The 24,776-nt window shown below is 40.3% G+C and overlaps 1 protein-coding gene across 5 annotated transcripts in view; it reads left to right on the forward strand.

Moving 5' to 3' along the window:
• Positions 1-24,776, forward strand: part of supt3h (SPT3 homolog, SAGA and STAGA complex component) — a 425,992-nt gene that overhangs the window by 301,729 nt on the left and 99,487 nt on the right. For all 5 annotated transcript variants that reach the window (XM_072557090.1, XM_072557098.1, XM_072557063.1 and 2 more), the window contains 3 exons: positions 2,282-2,375; positions 10,348-10,481; positions 19,341-19,416. In XM_072557090.1, the coding sequence (XP_072413191.1) occupies positions 2,282-2,375; positions 10,348-10,481; positions 19,341-19,416 (304 nt within the window). The remainder of the gene's footprint in view (positions 1-2,281; positions 2,376-10,347; positions 10,482-19,340; positions 19,417-24,776) is intronic.

Genomic DNA, 24,776 nt, shown 5'->3' on the forward strand with positions numbered 1-24,776 from the left:
AAGTGGTGAAGGCTGGTACGATTACAACATTTATAAGGCATTAGATAGGTTTATGAATAGGAAGGGTTTAGAAGGATATGGGCCAAATGCTGGCAAATGAGACTAGATTTATTTGGGATATTGGCATTGATGAGTTGGACCAAAGGGTCTGTTTCCATGCTGTATATCTCTATGTCTCTATGACATCCTTTCCTATGGAGTTGACCCCTTTTGTAAAGTAAATGTGTGATGAGTTCCTTTCTGAATAATTAAGGCTAGATTTCCAATATCAGGACAGGCAGCTTGAATCAGAACATTTCTGACAACTTACATCAATCTCAGTTCGATGTGTCCCAAATCTCAATGTTTGCATAAAGGATTATGCGTGCAGTATTGATTCAGGCCCACTGACTTTGGAAGCCTATCCTAGGTAGATACGAGAGGGCAGAAATAGGCTAAATCAGGCCATTTAGATGACTTGCTTCATCCCAGCTATGTTACAAACTGTTAGGCTATCTAGCCTTTGTCTCTCTCAATTACTTAACAACCCATATAGCCCCCTCATACTTTCTAATGAACGCCTTGCATGTCATTGATGCCAGTACATTGCCAATTCAAACCCCAAGCACACTACCACCCGTCCCCACCCTCCTTTGCTGCTCATACTCTGTGTTTGACTTCCATAGTCACTATCCAGGACCCGCCAAGGGCAAACATCAGCAGCCTTGTGGAAATAGAGACAGATAGCCAAGCATTCATAATGACAATGATAACCCATGGAGAAATCTCAACAAATATCTGTAGTGATACTGGTTGACAGGACCAGATAGTATTTTTTTTCTAAAGCTACAGTAGATGATCAAACCTGTCCAACAGAGTGCTCTTTTTTAAACTCTGTGACTGTTGTAGTTTTTATTTTTGTAAATTTGAAGAGCAGAAGGTTTAAAAATCTTCAGATCATGAAACTTGTACACTGTCCTTCAAGAGTGCTTTGGGCCGAAGGGCCTGTTTCCACACTGTAGGGAATCTAATCTAACTAATCTGCTCCCTCAATTTGTACCTGCCACACTGTAGGTTAGACCGGCAAAGATAGGATCTGTTTGAATTCAAAACTCTGTTCAAATGACCATGCTAAATTCAGATTTCCCTCCTGTGTGAGTCATGCCCTGGGCCTTTTTCCCTCCTGGCAAAAGTGATTGTTGGGAATGAGGAAAGGATGGATTGTCTGTATCCAGGTTCCACAAATTATGTTTAAAAGTCCATGGAGTTGTTCCAAATCTGTGAAAATCCAGTTTGTTGAATCCTATCCCTCAGAATTTGGACTTGCACCCAATGAGTTGTAATTTGTTGGCAAGAGATATGAGAAGTGCAACAGTAACCAGGAAATTATATTTTAGCAACTTCAGGAGTGAAGGAAAAATATTTTTTTTAATTTAAAACATTTAAATATATTTCTTTGACTTGTATATTACAGCCTTCAACCTTTGTAAGTATTAAAATGTCTTGTAACAGTTTAAATTTTAAAATGCATGTTTTCTTGAATTTAGTTCTCTTGATTTGAAACTCCAAGCTGATCATTTCACTGAACCTTAGTAACATTAAAGAAATAAAAGTCTTTACATGATTTGAACTAAATAGGTTTGAAGGCAGCAGTTGTTTTTGAATTTAAAGTTTTCTGTTGTAACTCAATGTGTTTTTAATTCAGCTCCAAAAAAATCAGATCCAGTTAGAATGGAGAGAGAGTGTGGAGTATTTTATCTTCAAAAGAGTTCCCAGTATCTACTAAGATCAGAGTGTAGTCAAGAATATATTTGCTAACTTGAGAAAAACATCTTCAGATTTATTGCCCAACTGAGATATGCCAGTTAGGATCTTCTTTCTTCCAGGTGTCTTTTGGTGCACTGATATTACTATGTGGTAGCAATTGCCTGCATCTGAGAGCAGCTGTATTCTTTTTACTGAGGCTTGTAACTTCAAAAGAGTCTGGAAGCCCATCCAGAACTGCTTGATTCAGGGAAAACAAGAGACCAGATGGGATGAAAGAGCAAGAGAATTATCAAGAAGAGATGATAGAGTTCTAATGTTTGCAACATGCTTGTAACAATCTCTGAGACATTTATCTGTGGAGATCTTAATATTGGAAAACTAGCAATTTTCTGTTATTAAAAAGCATTGTGTTCTGTAAATGTTATTTAGGTTGGTTTCCTTTGCGTGTATATTTTCAGCATATGAGAAAATAAAATTCAAGTAGTACTTTAATGCAAAAGAGCTTTATTGTTTATTTATTTCTCTTTGTTTCCAGAGAAAATTACGCCGATTGCTAAGGCATATGAGTCTCCGGGATTTTAAGTCCAAAATTATTAAGGGAGTTGAAGACGAGGATGTTATTGAAGCAGGTACTTGAAGGTGTAATTATCTCTCATGACGCAATTAGCAACAAGAGAACTTGTAATAGAGTTCAAATTTTTGAAAGCACTAAAATTCAGGTTTTATTTATTAAACTGAAAGTGAATCCTAATGAAACAGTAATGGACAAGTGTAGCAAATTAAAGACTTTAGCAAAAACACATGACGATAATTATAAGAGTAAAGTTTAGAATTTACAGATGGATGTTAGCATTGTTTGATGCTATCTGAACTGTTCTTTAAATAGTTATGATGATGGGATATTTGTTTTTGCATTCACAGAAATGTACATGAGAAAATATACATTTCAGAAAGAAACTATTAGAGTTTACAAAGGAATCATTCTCAGTTGCACCACACACAGTGGTTTACGACTCTCATCTCCCGTTGCTGGAATTATTTCCCAGTGATATTGTTTGTGCCTTAACATCCCTCCCAAAATTCAATTCTTTTATTCACCCGTTTACAATAGTTGGTTCTTCAAACCCCATTTTTCCTGATGGCTTATTATTTTGTCGCAAGTATTTAGTTTTCATTAGCTGTCTCTGTTTCATTATCCTGGGTGTATTTCCCTTTTCTGGCTTTCCTTCCCCATACTTGTCCTTTTCACTTTCTCTTTTCTCTGAAGTGATGAAAAGACCTACAAAGACACTGTCAAATGTTGCTGCTTCTGCTGGAATAATTTAGTATGAATATCAGACTGATAATCAACACCATCAAATACCTTTAAAATAACATTACAATTAAATGCCTTCATCATTTAAAGTCAAAGCCAACAATTTAAGAAGAGTTGAAACATATTTGCTGCAAATAAGTTCGATAAAGAAGCCCAGAAATTCTGATTAACAGTGGGGTAGATATGCAGTGACGACTTGGGAAATTTGGGCAGAACACAGTTTTTGCCACTTTCCTTTTACATCAGAGCCTTCAAATAGTTAGGTTGAGAACTTGATCGTCCTCACTCCCTGCCCTGTATTCCCAATTTGGTGCTTGGGTATCTTACCACTTAATAAAGTTTTTAGTTGTAGAAGTAGGCACATATGCTGAAAAGAACCATTCACAAATCCCACAATGTTATATTCTATCATCTGTCAGTCCCAGAGACATCAAGTAACCTTGATATCATGTAGCACTTTAACCAAGTATAGTGGCAATCTGAAACATTCTCACACTATAAAACCTTTTTAGTCAATTGAAGATTGTAATTGATTAATTTTTGTCAGGCAGTGAATGAAGGAGTATGGATCCAGAGTGAATAGATGGAATTTAGAAACTCATCAATTATATTCTAATTGAATGGTGGAATGGTAGAGGTTCAACGGGTTCAATGGCCTGCTCCCGCTAGGTGTTCTTTTGTCAGTTGTAGTGGCTTGACTTGTGCTGGCTTGTATAGAGGGCCAGTTAGCTCAGTTGACTGGATGGCTTGTTTCCAATACTATGTGATGCTAAAAGCATTGAATTAATGCATGGACTGAGGTTACCAAGAGGACTGTCCTTCTGAACCTCTCCTGAGGCATGGTGACTCTCAGGTTAAACCACCACCATTTGTCTCTTTATAATGAGAAAGCAGCCTTATCGTCTGGTGAGACTATGGCAACTTCACCTTGGTTTTTTATTGTCTTGACTCTCCAAGGAAAAGAGGAAAGAACCACTCCAACAAGTCCTCAGGTCTGTAAAATGATTCCTATATTAGATTAAATACTGGTAATACTCAAATATGAAATGGACTGATCTTGACAATTTGAGAAGTTAATTGCAGAGACAGAAGAGCATGAAGATACTCTGCCCATCAGACCTCAGTGACATCAATATGCTGCTAAATTTCAATGCCAAATTGTTCAGTTTATTTTCTCACTTTCTCATTAAGAATAATTATAGATCTAATTATTGCCTTTTATTGTAGTAATATGCTAGGTGCCTTGAATTTAACGTTGCTGAATGTTACTGTAGGATTTGATATAATTTGGCCAAAACAGTATTAGGTTTGAACAGATTGCTTTTGTTGATTCGCCAACTAATTTGCACCCCATTTCTTCTACAGTACAAATTGTTGTGATTGAAATTTGGTATTCTTGTGTTTGTCCTGACCAGTATTCCCGTGCTACATATGTACTGTATGGTCTGCAAAGCAGAATCTTAAGCAAAATATCTCAGTCCATGCATCTTTTCCGTACCCATAAGCAATCTCTTGGTTGCCTACTTTTTAGACTGAAAGGCCGAAACTTCATTCAACATTTTTTGTTTTCACAAATATTGTTCCTGTCAGTAGAAAATTTCCAGTCAGCTTCCGGGTTGCCTGGTGGCAGAGTCAGGGTTCAGTCTTCCTAGCAGACTTCAATCCTTCCCCTAGTGGCAGCTGCAAGCTACTAGTCGGAGTGTTCTGGTCTAAGTGTTGCTCCGACTAACTATTTTAACTTTGAGATTTGAAATATTGGAGAATGAATGCCACAGTTTTCAAGTTTTTACTCTCTCAGTGCCTACAGTATCATGCTACTACTTTTAAGCTGGAAGACTTTTGATTTGCCTTCCAAATTTGAGACCCAAACTAGCATTCTTAATCAGAAAGCAAGGCTGTTCTCTGGCCATTAATTGATCTATACAAGGAAAATCGCATTGTGTGACTGTCGACAAATAGAACATGCTTCTGATCTCCATTTGGCCTGGGAGGTGAGGCTCAAAACTTCTTCGAAAAAATTATGCTCATGGTTTCTCCAGATATTGCCTGATTTGACTGATATTTTAGTACATATTTCAACATTTTATAAGCTTTCATGAATGGAGCTATACATTGGTTGCACATGTTTAACATTGGATTTGCCAAAATGCTAATTCTCTTTTAGTCTCATCCTTAGTTGTTTCAACACTATTCCTGACGTACATATGTTGTCTCTATTTTATTCCAATCTGTAGCAAATTATAATCATCTGCATTAAATTCCATCTCCCATCTCCCTGCACATTTACATATCTTGTCCAGTCCGTTCTTTGATTTCTGAAAACCCTCCTGATTCTGTGTAATTTGGTATCATCTACAATTTCCTCACTTTCCAATAAATTTCTGAATCCAGGTTAATTATGTTATTTTGAATGAGTGGTGGTTCCATTTTTTAGGAATGGAAGAAAATTTGACTGAAATTGTATATTTTGGGGATTCTTTAGAACATGGACTCCATGCTAATTTATTTCCAATCTTAAGTGACCAGTGTTCAGTGTTTCCCTCATTATTGTTGATGGTGCTTTGATATTTTTTTCATGTATTCCTTTTCAGCAGTGTATGATAAATATCATATATTCCTATGTGTATATTTGTTTTGACCTCATTTGTTGTGGTCACTAGTTATACTTTGAAAACCTTTGTGTCTTATAATGGCCCATGTGAAGCCAAAAACTTGAAACAAGGGATTTGAATTCCCAATGACCAACTTAAAGGAATTACATAAGATTTCACATTTTAAGACTTTTGCTGTAACAAACAACCAAATTTAAATCAACATCTGGTAAACATTATGCAGTCAGGAACTAACTTAAACTTAAGAAATTATAACTCTTACTAATGAAGGTGACCAGTATCCCCGTGCTACATATGTACTGTATGGTATGCTTTCTACAGAGTTGCATTCTTTTCAAAAATCTGTCAAAACTTATTCCTAGATTTCAACTGGTTCAAGTCTCCACAGTTCATAAATTTGGAACATCCAGTCATCATCAAAAGTCCACTCCCTCAGTTTTCTGAAGTCCCTAAATTGAATTTCAGCAGTAAGACCCACTCCAGTGATTTATTTTCCAAATCTCACCAAGGTAATTCTTCCAGTAAACTTAAATCACTGCAGATTCCTTCATTTTAACCTGTGGACAGGCTATCCTCCTCGTTCTGCTGAGTAGTGAACAGACAAGATAACCTTTTTTCCCTCTGCACACTGCAACAACTGCTATCTTCTCTCTATTTCTTTCACCCTCTCTCTTCTCCCCCAAGCCTCCCACTTCTCTCACTCTCTCTGTCTCCCTCAGTCTTCCTGTTCAAATCCCTAAGACAGAAAGTTTGCAACAAAAAGAACATCTGCTCTGCCTTTGTTCTTAAATATTAAACCTGGCATGTGCATTGCAAATAACACAAAACCTGAACCTTCATTTTCCATATCAATCTAGCAGTGTGGCTTGTTTTTTTTTAAACAGAACTCAGCAGATCACATGACTCTTGTTTTAAAACATTGTAATCTTATAAAACACCTGACTTGTAAGAGTGAATGTACAATGTTCAAATATTCTCCTGTTAATACATAGAAGTGATGTGGAGGTGTTAGTGTTGGACTGGGGTGGACAAGATCAAGAGTCAAACAACACCAGGTTATAGTCCAACAGGTTTACTTGAAATCATGAGCTTTTAAGGCATTGCCGTTTTATCAGGCGATGTGAGAGAGAAGCACACAGGTACAGAATTTATGGCAGACAGATCAAAAGACCATACGTGTGTGAAGTGTCGACAGGCTAAATAATAGGTCTCTGTGGGTGTTCGAGAGTGTCAGATGGTGTGAATAAAGTGTCAACAGCTGAATAACAAGTGAAGCGATGACCTTCCAATTAAATGATGCAGAGAGATAACTACAAAAAATAAAATTAAGGTGGTGGTGGAGACAAGCCAAATGACAGGAATAGCATAATAAGTATAAGAGTCACATGCAGTTACTTGCGGTGTTCCACAAGGATCTGTTTTGGGACCATTGCTGTTTGTCATTTTTATAAATGACCTGGAGGAGGAGCTTGAAGGCTGGGTGAGCAAGTTTGCAGATGATACGAAAGTCGGTGGAGTGGTGGACAGCGAAGAAGGATGTGGCAGGTTACAGCGGGATATAGATAAGTTGCAGAGCTGGGCAGAAAGGTGGCAAATGGAGTTCAATATAGCTAAGTGTGAAGTCATTCACTTTGGTAGGAGTAACAAGATGGATTACTGGGCTAATGGTAGGCTACTTGGTAGTGTGGATGAGCAGAGGGATCTTGGTGTCCATGTACACAGATCTCTGAAAGTTGCCACCCAGGTAAATAGTGCTGTGAAGGACGCATATGGCGTACTGGGCTCTATTGTTAGAGGAATTGAGTTCCGGAGTCCTGAGGTCATGTTGCAGTTGTATAAGACTCTGGTGCAGCCTTATCTGGAGTATTGTGTACAGTTTTGGTCGCCATACTATAGGAAGGATGTGGAGGCACTGGAACGGGTGCAGAGAAGGTTTACCAGGATGTTGCCTGGCATGGTAGGAAGATCATATGAGGAAAGGCTGAGGCACTTGGGGCTGTTCTCATTGGAGAAAAGAAGGTTTAGGGGAGATTTGATAGAGGTGTACAAGATGATTAGAGGTTTAGATAGGGTTGACAGTGAGAACCTTTTTCCGCGTATGGACTCAGCTGTTACTAGGGGACACAGCTTTAAATTAAGGGGAGGTTGGTATAGGACAGATGTTAGGGGTAGATTCTTTACTCAGCGGGTTGTGAGTTCATGGAATGCCCTGCCAGTATCAGTGGTGGACTGGTCATTCAAGCGGGCATTGGATAAACATATGGAGGTTATTGGGCTAGTGTAGGTTAGGTAGGCTTCGGTCGGCGCAACATCGAGGGCCGAAGGGCCTGTACTGCGCTGTATTTTTCTATGTTCTGTGTTCTATGCCGCAGGTCTAATCAAAGTAATAATTAATCCAAAACTGTACACACTAATTAAGATAGAGAGATCATAAGAATTTATCAGGGTGATGGTATCAAAACAGGACAGTAAGGAAGATTTTACTGATACAGCAGTGTGGTGCAGTCACATGTAGTGTAACATGAACCCAAGATCACGGTTGAGGTTGTCTTCATGTGGATGGAACTTAGCTCTCAGTTTATGCTCGACAATTCTGCATTGTTGTGTATCTCAAAGGCCGTCTTGGAGGACACTTACCCGTAGATGAGAGGCTGAATGTCCTTGATAGCTGAAGTGTTCCCCAACTGGCTAGCTGTTATTGCGCAGTGTCCATTCATCCATTTTTGTAGGGCCTGCATAGTCTTGCCAATATACCATGCCTTGGAGCATTCTTGGCTGCAGCGTATGAGATAGACAATATTGGCTCAGTCACACGAGTATCTGCCCTGTGTGGGGTGAGTGGTGTTCCCACTTGTGATGGTAGTATCCATGATGATCTGACATGTCTTGCAGAAGTTCTCTCTGCCGCATTTAATCACACTATAGGTCATCCTTCGCTTGCTATTCAGCTGTTGACACTTTATTCACATCAGCTGGCACTCTTGATCACCTGCAGAAACCTATTATTTGGTCTGTCAACACCCCCCACACACCATATGTATGATATTTGATCTGTCTGTCCATTGATCTTTCTGCCTACAAATTCTGTGTCTGTGTGCTTCTTTCTCACTTGACCTGACGAAGTGGCAACGCTTTGAAAGCTTGTTATTTCAAATAAACCCGTTGGACTATGACCTGGTGTCATCTGACTTGCATAGAAGTGGTAAATTAGAATATTCACTGCAATATTTTCTGCTTATCTCAGTCCACTTGTATCTTTTTTGGTTTTTATATCTTTTCTGCCATTTGTTATTATGGTAATGAAATCATTTTTAAAAAATGCTTAGCTTCCATTGCTAAGCTTTTTATCCCACAAGTTTCTATCTGTCCATCTGATCTTTTTAGCATGCTTTTGACAATTTCTTAGAATCATCCTAGTAGACCCTTTCATTGTGTTCCCTTCGAGATTTGTACTAGCAGACTTTATTTCACTTTTAATTTAGTTTGACTGGTCATATTCATTTTTAAAGGTTTTCTGCTGAAGTTTTGTTGAGCAATCTATATTTTGTCTGAAGCGTTCTGTAATTTCTGAGCTAATTGCAATACCAATTGTACCCTGCTCACTTAATTGATCAACTTCTTTAAGAATAACAACCAACGTTGTCCCTGCCCAATTTATTTGCATTTCCTCAGCCCAATCAAAATCATTTCGTTCTCCTACCAGAAGCCCCAATTGCTTTCAATCCAACTCTCATTACAATCAGAAAATGGAGGGTGACAATTGAGGGGGGAGCAGCAAACTATTTGGAAAGAGGGAAGAATTGATTGTCTGGGAGGGACAGTCAGCTCTGAATTTTCATGCATTGGTGCTCAGCCTGACTCACATTAAGGTGGATAATGTTGAGTAGTGGCTTCAATGTTCTGTTTCAGGACTTGTGGTTAAATAACATTTTATTGAATATAACTGGCCAAGTGCCTGTTGCACTCAGTGTAGGCCAATTTTGGAACAGGGGCTTCATATTTGTATGAACAACTGGTCAATCGTGGGCCCAGGATCCCTTTATTTGTGGCTTCTACCAAAATATACTTTTCAGCCCAAACTTTGCAGTCTCATGCTATTCACTATAATGGATGCTTTGCACATCCTTCTCAACTGAAATCATGCATGGCTGTATTGAATTTCTATGCCAATATTTCCATTCAACAACTAAACAAAGCACTGTTTTTAATTTCATTTAATTATTTTCTAAATTATTATGTTTGCAAATGAATGTTAGTCTTGCTTCGTATGTCACCCATACTACAAGCGTGCCTGATACCAGTATTGTGTAGAAAATTGTAAAAAGTTATTCCATTCCACTGACCTTCAATTTATTGTTTTGAGCATAAGATATAATCAAATTGGAAGATTTTCATGTTCAAAGTTTAACATTTTGTTTTCAGCTGCTGTTGTGAGATAGTATCATTTTTGTTGCATTGCTATCACTGTTAATTATTTCTCTCTGTGGCATTGAAAGTCTGTCATTACTGATGTTTCTGTTTTTAACAAGTGGGTGGGATCTGATCCAAAATATATTTCTGCTGTACTGAAGTCTGCCTCGCAGGTGATAATAAGTCCCAGGCTCATCTGTGCTACAGATGTACAGGAATTTACATTAGTAAATTACCTTCCTTCCTTTTCTCGCCCACACATAGACAAATCCAGCAGCAGTATAAACAAGCGCCAGAAACTCTACCAAGAATTCCTCAGCTCCATTGATCAAACAGGAGAGCTGCTAGGTTTGCTTGAGGAAGATGATGCTGATGAAGTCAAACAGGAGCGGCTGGAGGTGGGTGGAGCATTCTTTGCTGACCACAGTGATTCATTGTATCAGAATTAGTTTGTTCACATTAATAAATTCTGATGTTAGGAAAATTTGAGGTTTTACCAACATCTGCTTTCTTGACATTTTATCAGGGTAAAATGATTATACTGTGAATTGGACTCGCCATGTGTTTTCCCTCGTATCTTGCCTTCACGCTGCATTTTTCAAACCACTTAATATTTTGCACTGACTTTCCAGTAGGTCTGCACCTTAATAAAAATTTTCTGAAGTTGAAACCATGTTCACAGATGAAATTATTTCGCTAATATCTTGCGGGTCAATCTGTTACTTGACCTTGAGGACTTTGGGAAAACAAATATCCAAATGTGTTTTTTGTATATGAATGTCCTTGCAATTAGGAGTTGGGGTTTCCAGACTCAACCTTTGATGATTATTTCAAAAAATTGTTGTCTGTGGTATGGAAATTGCAGATAATCAAGGAATTTTTTTTAATATCAGAGGCTATAAACTTCATCTAGTTTAGAAAATATGCCCTGAGAATATGATGAACTCGCTTGTTCGGGTAGCAGGAATCAGAAGCTTCTATTGTATTCTTAAATTTTGAGTGCTTTTGAGTTTGAAAATCATTTTGTGGTGTATTCCATGCTACTAATGTGAATCATATCAAACAATACAACTTTGATTATCCACATGCAAGATTATCCTGCCACACTTCAGGGGTTTCTGTCAGAATATGAAAACATGGCCAAACATGAGCTCTTGGGAGAGGCTGAATTGACTGGGGCTGTTTTCCCTAGAGCACCGGAGGCTGAGGGGTGACCTTATAGAGGTTTATAAAATCATGAGGGGCGTGGATTGGGTAAATAGGCAAGGTCATTTCCCTGGGGTGGGGAGTCCAAAACTAGAGTAATTTTTAGAATACTCATGGACGAAGACAAGAGTGGTCCTAAAGGAAGAGTGCTAAATTGGGGGAAGACCAGCAAAATTCAGCAGGAGCTGGTGGTAGTGGATTGGGAGCAGCTGGTTGAAGGTAAATCCACATTTGATATGTGGGAGGCTTTTAAAGAGAGGTTGATTAGAGTGTTGGACAGACATGTCCCTGTGAAAATGAGGGAAAGAAATGGCAAGATTAGGGAACCATGGTTGACAGGTGAAATAGTGAGATTAGTTAAGAGGGAAAAGGAAGCATACATAAGGTGTAGGTGACGGAAAACAGACAAATCTTTGGAAGAATATCAGGAAAGTAGGATCAATCTGAATTGAGGAATTAAGAGGGCTAAAAGGGGTCATGAAAATCTTTAGCAAACAGGGTTAAGCTTTTTATTCGCATAAAAGGAGCAAGAGGGTAACGAGAAAGAGTTGGCCCACTCAAGGACAAAGGAAGAAAGTTATGGGTGTGATTCTTAATTGAGTACTTTGCATCAGTATTTACCTAGGAGAGGAACATGACAGATGTTGAGGTTAGGGATAGATGTTTGATTGCTCTAGGTCAAGTCGGCATAAGGAAGGAGAAAGTGTTGGGTTTTCTAAAAGGCATTAATGTGGACAATCCCCAGTTCTGGATGGGATCTATCCCAGATTATTGAGGGAAATGGGAGAAGAGATAGATCGGGCCTTTAGCAGATATCTTTCCAGCATCCTTGAACATGGGTGAGGTCCCAGAGGATTGGAGAATTGCTAATGTTGTCTGCTGGAGAAGATTCTGAAGGATCGGATCTGTTTACATTTGGAAGAAAATGGGCTTATCAGTGATAGGCAACATGGTTTTATGCAGGGAAGGTCATGTCTTAACAACTTAATAGAATTCTTTGAGGACGTGACAAAGCTGATTGATGAGGGAAAGACTGTTGATGTCATATGCATGGACTTCAGTGAGGTGTTGGCTAAGGTTCCCCATGGTAGGCAAATGGAGAAAGTGAAATAGTGTGGGATCCAGGGTGTACTGGCAAGATGGATAGAGAACTGGCTGGGCAGTGGGACACAGACAGTAGTAGTGGAAGGGAGTTTCTCAAAATGGAGAACTATGACCAGTGGTGTTCCACAGAGATTTCTGTTAGGCCACTGTTGTTTGTGATACATATAAATGATCTGGAGGAAGGTATAGATGGTTTGATGAGCAAGTTTGCAGATGACAGTAAGATTGGTGGTGTAGCAGATAGTGAAGGGGACTGTCATAGAATGCAGCAGAATATAGATGAATTGGAGAGTTGGGCAGAGAAATGGCAGATGGAGTTCAATCCGGGCAAATGTGAGGTGATGCATTTTGGAAAATGAATATCAAGAGTGAAGAATACTGTAAATGGAAAAGCCCTGGAGAAAATTGATGTACAGAGAGATCTGGGTGTTCAGATCTATTGTACCCTGAAGGTGGCAACGTAGGTCGACAGTGGTCAAGATGGCATATGGCATACTTTCCTTCATCGGACGGAGTATTGAGTACAAGAGTTGGCAGGTCATGTCACAGTTGAAAAGACTTTGGTTCGGCCACATTTGGAATACTGCATACTGGGTGCAGAGGAGGTTCACCAGGATGTTGTCTGGTATGGAGGATGCTCACTATGAAGAGAGGTTGAGTAGATTCGGATTATTTTCATTAGAAAGATGGTGTTCGAGGGGGGACCTGATTGAGGGCTACAAAATCATGAGAGCTATAGATAGGATGGATACGATGATGTTTTGTCCCAGAGTGGGGGACTCAATTACAAGGGATCATGAGTTCAAGATAAGAGGGGAGAAGTTTAAGGGAGATATGCTTGGAAGCTTCTTTACGCCTGGCAGGTGGTTGATGCCTGGAATGTGAGGTGATACCAGCAGAGTTCATAGAGACAGGCACGATATTGTCATTTAAGATGTACCTAGACAGATACATGAATAGGCAAGGAGCAGGGGGATACAGATCCTTAGAAAATAGGTGACAGGTTTAGATAGAGGATATAGATCATTGCAGGTTTGGGGGGCCAAAGGGCCTGTTCCTGAGCTGTAATTTTCTTTGTTCATTGTTTTTATGTAGAGGGTGTAGGTTTATGATGAGAGGGAAAAGATTTAAAAGGAACCTAAGGGGCAACATTTTCATGCAGAGGGTGGTACGGGTATGGAATGAGCTGCCAGAGGAAGTGGTGGAGACTGGTACAATTACAACATTTAAAAGGCATCTGGATGGATACATGAATAGGAAGGGTTTTGAGGGATATGGGTCAAATGCTGGCACATGGGACTTGCTTAATTTAGGATATCTGGTCGGCATGGACAAGTTGGACCGAAGTATCTGTTCCGTGCTGTAGAACTCTATGGCTATGATTCTGTGAAAGGAGATCTGCAGGTGTGAGCAGCCAGGGGAACAGCATTTGGCTGGTTATATGTGCCTCATTGTGATTTGCACCAATTACCTAGGTCTCTTTAGCCTTGTGTAATTTCCCTTTGTTTCTTCAACCCCATGTAGAAAAGCACAATTTATGTGCTTTTAATACTCTGTTGTACCTTCTCTTCCACTCCCCCAACTTAGAATGGTAGGGAAATCTTGAACACTCTAACCTTTATGTTCATAAGCTATATTTAAACTTCTGTATTTTGCTTTTTTGCCTGTACCTCTCCTCTACTTCCCAAGGTATGTTTATTTTGGGATGTAATCATCACTGGCAAGACCTGTATTTATTGCCCATGCTTAATTGCCTTTTGAAAAGGTAATGAACACTTTCTTGAGCCATTTTCGTTCTTATAGTATAGACACACCTCAGGTGCTGTTATGGAAGGAGTTCTAGGATTTACTAATTTATATTTCTCCTCTGCCTTTGTGCTATTAATTCCACAATCCTTCAGTCTAATTCATTAAGAAGCTACACAGCTTTTAGATTAGATTACTTACAGTGTGGAAACAGGCCCATCGACCCAACAAGTCCACACCGACCCGCCGAAGAGCAAGCCTCCCAGACCCATTCCCCTACATTTACCCCTTCATCTAACACTATGGGCAATTTAGCATGGCCAATTCACCTGACCGCATCTTTGGACTGCGGGAGGAAACCGGAGCACCTGGAGGAAACCCACGCTGACACGGGGAGAATGTGCAAACTCCACACAGACAGTTGCCTGAGGCAGGAATTGAACCCAGATCTCTGGCACTGTGAGGCAGCAGTGCTAACCACTGTGCCACCATTCCACCCGCTGCTTGGTTTGTTCATTCCGATCCCATATGTTACTTCTAAATTCCTGAATATTATTCAGCAGTGGTGGTATTTAGAGTCATAGAGCTGTACAACACAGAAACAGACTCTTTGGTCCAAGTAGTCCATGTCAACCAAATATACTAAATTAATCTAGTCCCATTTGCCAGCATTTGGCCTATATTCCTCTAAACCCTTCCTACCTATATACCCATCCAGATCCCTTTTAAATGTTGTAATTGTACCAGCCTCCACCACATCCTCTGGCAGTTCATTCCATATACTCACCAATCTCTGCATGAAAAGATTGCTCCGTAGGTCCCTTTTAAATCTTTCCCCTCTCACCTTAAACCTGTGCCATCTATTTAGGAAAAGACCTTGGGCACCCTATCCATGCCCCTCATGAATTTGTAAACTTCTATAAGGTCACCCGAGCCTCCAACTCTCCTGGGAAAATAGCCCCAGCCTATTTAGCATCTCCCAATAACCCAAGTCCACCACTCTTGGCAATATCCGTGTAAATCTTTTCTGAAGCCTTTCTGTTTTCACAACATCTTTCCTATGGCGGGAGGCCAAAATTGAATGCAGTATTCCAGAAATGTCTGAACCAATATCCTGTTGCAACATGACCTCCCAACTCCTATACTCAATGCACTGACCAATAAAGGCAAATGTACCAAATGCAGCCTTCACTATCCTGTCTACCCGCATTTCCACTTTCAAGGAACTATAAACCTGTACCCCAAGGAATCTTTGGCAGTACTCCCCAGGATTTACCATTAAGTGTATTAGTCTGTCCTGATTTGCTGTACCAATTACTAAGGTTTCTTTCCTGAAAGTCTCATTCCTGGGTTTATTGGATATTATTTGGAATTCAGTTGCAGGTACAACCTACTCATCGAGACTTTATGCAGCTCATCCTCTACAATTTGAGAAAACCCTATTGGGGATCAGTGTTGTAACTGGAATATGGTATTCTGAGAGACTCCTGCATGAATAGCATCAGTAAACAATCCAGTAGGATTATTCCCTATACTATGTGGTAATGAGGCCAGAGATAGCAAGATCATACAAATGAATGCATGGTTAAAGAACTGGTGTAGCAGGGAGGGGTTTCAGATATCTCGAGCATTGGAATCTCCACTTTAGGTGGTACCTGTAGAAGAAGGACAAATTGCACCAATATCTTTACTGGGAGGTTTGCTAGTGCCACTCGGGAGGACTTAATTTAGAGTGCCAGTAGGGTGGGAACTAAAGCAGTGGGACAGCGTGTGCAGTTACATAAGAGAGGAGAAGAGCTAAATCAACTAAGTCTGGTAGGAAGAACAGGCAGGACAGGTTAACGAACTCAACAGGGCTGGCATCTGAGGTGTATTTGAGTACAACAAGTAGAGTAGAAGAGCTTAGAGCATAGATTGGTACATGGAGTTACGATGTTGTAGCCATTACAGAAACATGGTTGAGAGAAGGGCAAGTCTGGCAGCTCAACCTTCCAGGGTTTGGATGTTTCATGTGAGATAGAGTGATAGGGAAGTTGCATTATGCATTAAAGAGAATATCGCAGCTGTACTGAGAGAGAACACCTTGGAAGGCTCATCCAGTGAGGCCATATGAGTATGACTTAAGAATAGGAAAAGTGCAGACACTTTGCTGGGATTATACTGTAGGTCTGATGCTAACCAGTGGGAGACAGAGGAACAGATATGTAAGCAGATCAGGGAAAGACGTAAAAATAACAGGGTTGTTGTAGTGGTTGATTTTAACTGCCCCAATATTGACTGGGATTCCCTAATGCCAAGGGCTTAGCTGGGGCGGAAGTTGTTAGGTGAATCCTGGAGGGTTTCTTAAAAAAAGGAAAGTCCAAGTGGGGCTGGGGCCATAATGGACCTTGTATTGGAGAATGAGCCTGGCCAGGTGATCAAAGTTATAGTGGAGGAGTATTTTGGGATCAGTGATCATAATTCAGTAAGTTTTAAAGTAGTTATGGAGAGAGATAAGACTAGTCCTCAAGTGAAAGTGCTGAATTGGGGAAGGCTAATTGCAAAATTATTAAGTAGGGACTGGAGAAGTTAAATTAAGGCTCGCTGTTTGAGGGTAAATCTATATCTGACGTGAGAATCTTTTAAAGGCCAGTTGATCAGAGTTTGGACCAGCAAGTTCCTGTGAGGATGTAAGGTAAGGATGGCAAGATTCGGGAACCTTGGATGACGAGATAATGAAAGTTTAGTCAAAAAGGAAAAAGAAACATATGTAAGGTTTAGGAAATTGAAATGAAATAAGCCCAATGAGGGGTATAAAGGAAACAAAAAAGAATTTAAATAAGAAATTAGGAGGGCTACAAAAGGCCACAAAATGTCCTTGGCAAATAGGATTAAGGAGAATCCCAAGGCGTTTTGCATATGTACAGGGGAACCTTGATTATCCGAACGTGATGGGCGGGCACTATTTCGTTCGGATAATCGATTATTCGGTTAATCGAATTAATGCCTTTTCTCTGGGGCTCGGAGATTTTAAAGTCTGCTCACTGTTCAGGAGGTAAGGCAGCATGACAGCACAGGAGACCCCGCCCCCAACCCCATCTGACACTGTTCTCCCCCCACCCCACCCCGTGCAACACCCCCACCCTGTCTGATACCGCCCCGTGCAACACTCGCGGCCCCCCCACCCCATCTGACTCCACACCCCGTGCAACACTCCCACCCCCAGCCCCGTCTGACACCGCCCCCCCCACCCCCAATCCCATCTGACACTGCCCCCCCACCACCAACCCTGTCTGATGCCGCCCCAACCCCGCCTGACTGGAAACCAGCAACAAGGCTGCTGCAGTTACTTTTGTGGGGTAAGTTTCCAAATAGCGTGCGCACACACTTTCACATGACTTTTCACTGCAACTTTTTGGCCAGTTCCACGTTTGCCCTGTACAGAACAATGTTGGAGAGATTATTTGGGCAACAGGAATTTGGACAGAGGAACCACACAAGGTTTTCTCCAGTCTCCTGGGACCTTACCTATGCTAAAGAGGATAAGAAGGTCTCAGGAGACTTGAGAAAACCTAGTGTGGTTCCTCTGTCCAAATTCCTGTTCTGCCCAGGCTCTTGCTCTCTCCATCCTGAACCTGTTCTCGCTAGGCTGTTCCTGCTCTCTCTCCAGGTTGTTACTGCTCAGTTCAGATCATTCTTGCTTTCCTGTTTTGTTCAAGTTGTTTCTGTTTTCTCCATAACGTTCCTGCTCTTTCTCCAGTTTGTTTCACTCTGTTCATTTTGGTCCTGCTCTTCTCAGATTCTCTCTGTCTCCAGATTATTCCTTCCCTCTCTGTTTCCAAGTTCTCTCTCTTTTCTTTTCTCCAGGTTCATTTTCTCGCTCTCTCTCACTGTCTTGCTCTCTCTCCTCTCTCCCCCCTTCTGTACCTTGTTCTTGCTCTATCTGTCTGTCTGTCTCCAGGTACACTCTCTCCGTCTTTCCCTCTCTCCATCTTGGTGATCAATAAACATATATAAATTATGTTAAAACTTGTCATTGTTGCCCCTCTTCCTATCATTTGTCTTTGATACCTTGCTACTATGGGCTGATAGCAATTGTACTCGAAACTTGTCCAAATATATTGATGAATGGAGTATCTCAGGCCATGCCTGAAAAACCTAGAACTTCATTCTTAATGTACATTCTGATTCATTTTAGAAGACTTTGGGCTGTAAGCTTCCCAGGTGAAATATAAGATATTAGATTAGATTCCCTACAGTGTGGAAATAGGCCCTTCGGCCCAACAAGTCCACACCAACCCTCCGAAGAATAATCCACCCAGACCCATTCCCCTATCCTATATTTACCCCTGACTAATGCACCTCACACTATGGGCAATTTAACGTGGCTAATTCAGCTGACCTGCACATCTTTGGATTGTGGGAGGAAACTGAAGCACCTGGAGGAAACCCACGCAGACACTTGACTGAGGCGGGAATCGAACCCAGGTCCCTGGCACTGTGAGGCAGCAGTGCTAACATTGTTCCTCCAGTTTCCATTTGACCTCACTCTGACAGTGGAGGAGGCCAAAGATGAACATGTTTCTGGGGGAGATGGAGGGAGAATTAGTGTATGGCAACCGGAAGGTTGAGTTAGTTATAGCCCAATCTTCAACATTGACTTCACCAGCTTCAAAGTCCCTCCTCCCCCAGCCTTATCCCATGTCTAGCCCCACCCCACCACCTTGCCTCCCTGACCTGTCTATCTTCCTACTCACCTATCCTCTCCATCCTTCCCACTGACCAATCACAATAATCCCCTACCTGCATCCAGCTATCAACATCCCACCTACCTTTCCCCCAGTCCCACCCCACCTCTCTCTATATACTTCTGGGCTCCTTCCCTCCTCCACAGTCCTGATGAAGGATTTCAGGCTGAAGCATTGACTTTCCTGTCCCTCGGATACTGTCTGACCTGCTGTGATCTTCAAGCTTCACATCTATCGACTCTGACTTCCAGCATCTACTATTCTTGCTGTCTACCAATATTACAATGTGTTTCTGCCACAAATTTAAAATCTCTCAAAACCTTTTGCATGTGGTTATTTCAGAAGTAAGCATGTTTTTATTTTTGTTCGAATAATTATTTTGAAAATAATTTATGATTCTTTAACATTTTTACCCTCAGTAACAATTTTTCATCCAGCTTCAAAATAATGCAGCCATTTTGTTTTGTGTCCCAGAGAGCTGAGCGCCAAACTCGAATGATGGATTCATCCCAATATGCAGAGTACTGTGAAAGCCGCCAGCTGAGCTTTGGTGAGTACAGTCAGACCTTGGTAAATATAAACTGAATTGATTATAATTCAGTGCTACTGCTGATATCATTTTGTATATTGTAACTAATAAGATGTTGGTGTTGTATTTCTTAAAATGACGCATGTCTGCTCACCTATTAGATGCAAAATTCGATGTAAATGAGCTTTAACGGAGGAAAGGTTTGCACCAAATTTCCACCATTACCTCCACTTCTTTATCCTCCTTTGAGTTCCTCTTTAAAATATTTTCTGTATTTAAGCTTTTGTCACCCCCTTAATTTCCTGTCCTTTGAGTTGACATTGATTTATTTCTGGTTACATCTTTGTGAAGCATTGTTTATTTTTCTACATTAAAGATTCTATAGAAAGGAAATTGTTGGTGTATAGCAATATTGATCATAATTCCAGGTTTATTAAAGTGGAATGGGAGAGATTACGGTTGGTTACAATTGAGTGGGAGACTAATTAATTATATGCAATTAGAATGGGCAGAGGGGTGAGGGGCTGCTCACTGTAATGTAAGCACACTGGATGAGATACAGATCACTGTCTTGCTTGAAGGTTGTGCCATTGCTAATATGATGTGGAGAGGCCAGTGTTGGACTGGGGTAGGCAAAATTTAAACTCACGCAATGCCAGGCTGTAGTAGACCAGGTTTATCCGAAAGCACTAGCTTTTGGAATGCTGCTCCCTCAGGTGGTTGTGAAGCAGCACCAGAAGACATATAAAGCAGCGGCATTCCGGAAGCTAGGGCTTCTGGATAAATCATTTGATTATAGCCTGGTGTTGTGTGATTTGTAACATTGCTAATATGTTTAGAGGACTGTTGTGCAACAGATTGTGAAAATTGATCTATTTGAAGCACTAAGCACCTACTTTTTTAAAGGCACTTGGTTCACCCTTTTTTAAACCACGTACTGGGCATCATATGTCTTGAATTTCAAGTCAATGTTCATTGATTGTGAAGTTGCTTGGTCTTTTTGTAAATCTCATGTCTGCCTTTATGCCTGTCAGGAGTTGTAGATATTTGAAGTTATTTTGAAGTTCAGTTAGGTGTAGCCTGTGAAGGCACAAGATCCCCAACTCAAACTGTGACATCCTTCTAAGAAATCATTTTGAAGATCTGGTGTGAGAACTGAAGAAACAAAACAGATATGCTCACTAAATGTCTTCTGGAAGAACACATCTCTGAAATGTGCTACTTCTGAGGAGATTCATGCAGTGACACCCATCCATACGAATGAGGGTGCCAAGCTGAAATTTTGCAAATCCTATTTTATTCTCCAAAACCTGGCAAATGTTCTTTTCCTAGGGTCCTTTACTTTTCCTTTTACTGCGGCATATGTGGGTTTGTGAGTGCACTTGTGTATTGGCTTATTGAGAAAGGTAAATACTTATAATTACAAATGTCAAACTATTACATCGGCTTTGCAATTTTTTCTCAAAAGACTTGTTTTATAATCTGTTGTTTATTATAGAAACCTGTTTGATGGATCTTTTTATTCTGAATCTAACGGAGGTAAACTAATAATTAGTCATAATCTGTAATTCGGTAATCTGTACTGTTGAGAGTAGTGGGACTAGATCAGGATAGTACAATCACTAACATTATTACAAGTAGACTGGGAAGTTGCAGTACACAACTTTCTGTAGCTTTAATCTTTTGTTTTATTTTATTCTATCACAGTTTATTGCCTTACTTTGTCCAATGTATTGTTTGGATTGGAACGTAGAAGGTCTTCAAAATCAAGTATGCATGTTGAACATTCAACCAAGTGTAAATCATGTAGTCAGTAAGGTACATTGGCATGAAGTGAATCATCATGATATCGAAGGTAGAGTTTGCAACATATTTTATGATTTGACAAAATTGTTCAGTTCCAAAAAAATAGGCTATCAAATCAAAATATTCCATATATATCATTAGAAATATGCTGTGTACGATTGAAGGCATATGGCAATAGCACTGAAAGAGCAGAATTTTGCAATTCTACATTGGAAAATTTTATTCTGACATTAAAGAATTTTACAAATTTAAGGCGTGATACAATGAAATTATGCCAAGAGTGATTGTTGAAAATCTTAGTGCACTCTCCCTATCATTATCTTAGCATTAACAGTAATGGTAGGACCTTGTTCCTGACTTCCCTTTATGTGTTCCAAGTGGAAGAGGCTCCCGACCAGCATTTAATTATTTTTACATTAATTTGAAATGAATAATATAATTTCATGAAAGATAATTGTAAGTTCTGTACATTAAATCAAGAGTAAAGGAATTAACATCTTGCAGTCAGTGAAACTGTATGAGCTGTGGATCATCAGCAACTAATGCAAATTGACTGATCACAAATAACTTCAGCATTAAAAGGATCTTTTGTTAACAAAGTGCATCTAAGCTTTAAAACTTCCTGCCGTGATGTCCATTCATTTCAAGCCAACTTGGCCAAAGCTCCACATTCCATGAGCTAAATACTGTGTTCACATAATTAATGCTCATTGACATTTATAACTTAGTTACTGGAAGTGTTTGTGAACTAGTACAATAACAGGTTGTAAATTTGAAAGCTTGCTCACTACCTCGAGATGTTGTTAATAGATGAGTAAGAGCTAGGTTAAAGGTCACAAATGCTGAAGAAATAAATGAAGTCATGATAAAGTTGCACATGACTTTAACACGGACAAAAACAGAGCATTATTATTTAAACAATCTGTAGATTGAAAGGTTTCAAAAAATCTCAATCTCATTTTCAACATGATTGAAGTGAATAATTCTTTTTGAATATCTGAAATCTGGTTTATTAGATGCAACATTTCAAATAACACATCATGCTGAGCACAGCATGGGCGTTTTGGGACAAAGTAATCTGCTTTTCCTTTTCTCCAGTAAATGCCGAGAAGTAATTTACAGTACGGAGTTTGTTATTGAGCTGTAAAAATGAGTGTTTTTTTTTTCTGGGATTCTAAATAGTTGGTGACTATATTTTGAAGTAATACACCGCCAAATGTCTTTATCCCTTCCTGCCTTTGAAGTGCAGCTGCTCTGACACAGTCATAGTCTGGGATTCATTCTGAGCTGAAAATATCATTGTGTGGTGCTGATCGTGATCAGCAAAATGTATATAAAGGATACTTCAGGGATGAGTGATTTGTGGAATGGGTGCAAATGAGTTGCATCGAACAGAGAAGCTAAACGTTCATTCTCAACTCTTATCACCAGTACCTGACAGTTGCTATTTCTAATAGGTGATCAGTTTAAGTGAAATAAACAGTGTTGGATTTGGTTAGAGGCTGCTGACAGCAAACATGTTGATATCACATGAGATTATCCAAGTTTTGTTGATAATAGCTGGTACGTATTTTAAAATAAACTCAAATCAGGTGTGGATGGTTTACAAAGTAATAATTAAACCCATCAGTGTGGCACGTCCTTTTTATTTGAAAGTGAAGAATGCTTTGTGTCCTGATGAAGGTGATATTACTCGTCTGCACCAAATATGATTTTAGATTAGGTCTTTTCCTGAGCTAATTATTTCTATAAACAATTCCTTCAGATTGGCAAGGACTTCAGTCTTGGCTATTTTTACGTATGGATACTGACAGATATCATGAGGCATATTTACATTAAGCATTAATATTTGTAGTTCTGTAACATCAGATTTCACAATTATACATTTCATTACTCTTCGAAGACCCTTAACAACTCATGAAATAATTTTGTGGCAATTTCTAAGGCATTGAGACTCATCTTAGAATTGAAGTGCCACAGTCAAAATGAAGTTTATTTTGTTCATTCATGGCCTGTGGACATCACTGGATGGCCAAGCAATATTGGGCGAAAGTGAGGACTGCAGATGCTGGAGATCAGAGTCTAGATTAGAGTGGTGCTGCTCCTCGGATGCTGCCTGACCTGCTGTGCAAATCCAGCACCACTCTAATCAAGGCCAAGCAATATTGCTAGTTCCTAATGGCTCTTGTAAAGGTCATATTGAGTTGTCGTCTTGAACTGCAGTTAATTTAGTGAAGGTAGATGTGCTGTCTACAATGCTGTTAGGGAGGGATGTTCTCAAATATTGACCCAGCAACAGAGAGAATAGTGGCAAATTTCGAATCAAGACGGTTCATGTGTTCGAGGAAAAATTGCATGCAGTGATGTTCTTGTGGCTCTGTTGTGTTTGTGATTCGGGAAGGCATTCTTGAAGAAGCCTTGGGGAATTTTGGTAGTGCATCTGGTAGATAGAGTCATAGAGATGTACAACATGGAAGCAGACCCTTCGGTCCAAATGCCCATGCCGACCAGATATCCCAACCCAATCTAGTCCCACCTGCCAAACCCGGCCCATATCCCTCCAAACCCTTCCTATTCATATACCCATCCAAATGTCTCTTAAATGTTGCAATTGTACCAGCCTCCACCACATCCTCTGGCAGCTCATTCCATACACCTACCACCCTCTGCGTGAAAAAGTTGCCCCTTAGGTCTCTTTTACATCTTTCCCCTCTCACGCTAAACCTATGCCCTCTAGTTCTGGACTCCCCGACCCCATGGAAAAGACTTTGCCTATTTATTCTATCCATGCCCCTCATAATTTTGTAAACCTCTATAAGGTCACCCCTCAGCCTCCGACACTCCAGGGAAAACAGCCCCAGCCTATTCAGCCCCTGTAGCTCAGATCCTCCAACCCTGGCAACATCCTTGTAAATCTCTTCTGAATCGTTTCAAGTTTCACAACATCTTTCCGATAGGAAGGAGACCAGAATTGCACGCAATATTCCAACAGTGGCCTAATCAATGTCCTATACAGCTGCAACATGACCTCCCAACTCCTGTACTCAATACTCTGACCAATAACGGAAATCATACCAAACTCCTCCTTCAATATCCTATCTACCTGTGACTCCACTTTCAAGGAGCTATGAACCTGCACTCCAAGGTCTCTTTGTTCAGCAACACTCCCTAAGGCCTTACCATTAAGTGTATAAGTCCTGCTAAGATTTGCTTTCCCAAAATGCAGCACCTCACATTTATCTGAATTAAACTCCATCTGCCACTTCTCAGCCCATTGGTCCATCTGGTCCAGATCCTGTTGTAATCTGAGGTAACCCTCTTCGCTGACCACTACACCTCCAATTTTGGTGTCATCTGCAAACTTACTAACTGTACCTCTTGTGCTCGCATCCAAATCATTTTTTTAAATGACAAAAAGTAGAGGGCCCAGCACCGATCCTTGTGGCACTCCACTGGTCACAGGTCTCCAGTCTGAAAAACAACCTTCCACCACCACCCTCTGTCTAGGGAGTGAATGTTTGTGAATGTGGTGCCAAACCAGGAGGCTGCTTTCTCTTCGGTAGTGTCAGCTTCTT

Source organism: Chiloscyllium punctatum, chromosome 3 (assembly GCF_047496795.1).
Source record: "Chiloscyllium punctatum isolate Juve2018m chromosome 3, sChiPun1.3, whole genome shotgun sequence".
Taxonomy (NCBI): Eukaryota; Metazoa; Chordata; class Chondrichthyes; order Orectolobiformes; family Hemiscylliidae; genus Chiloscyllium; species Chiloscyllium punctatum.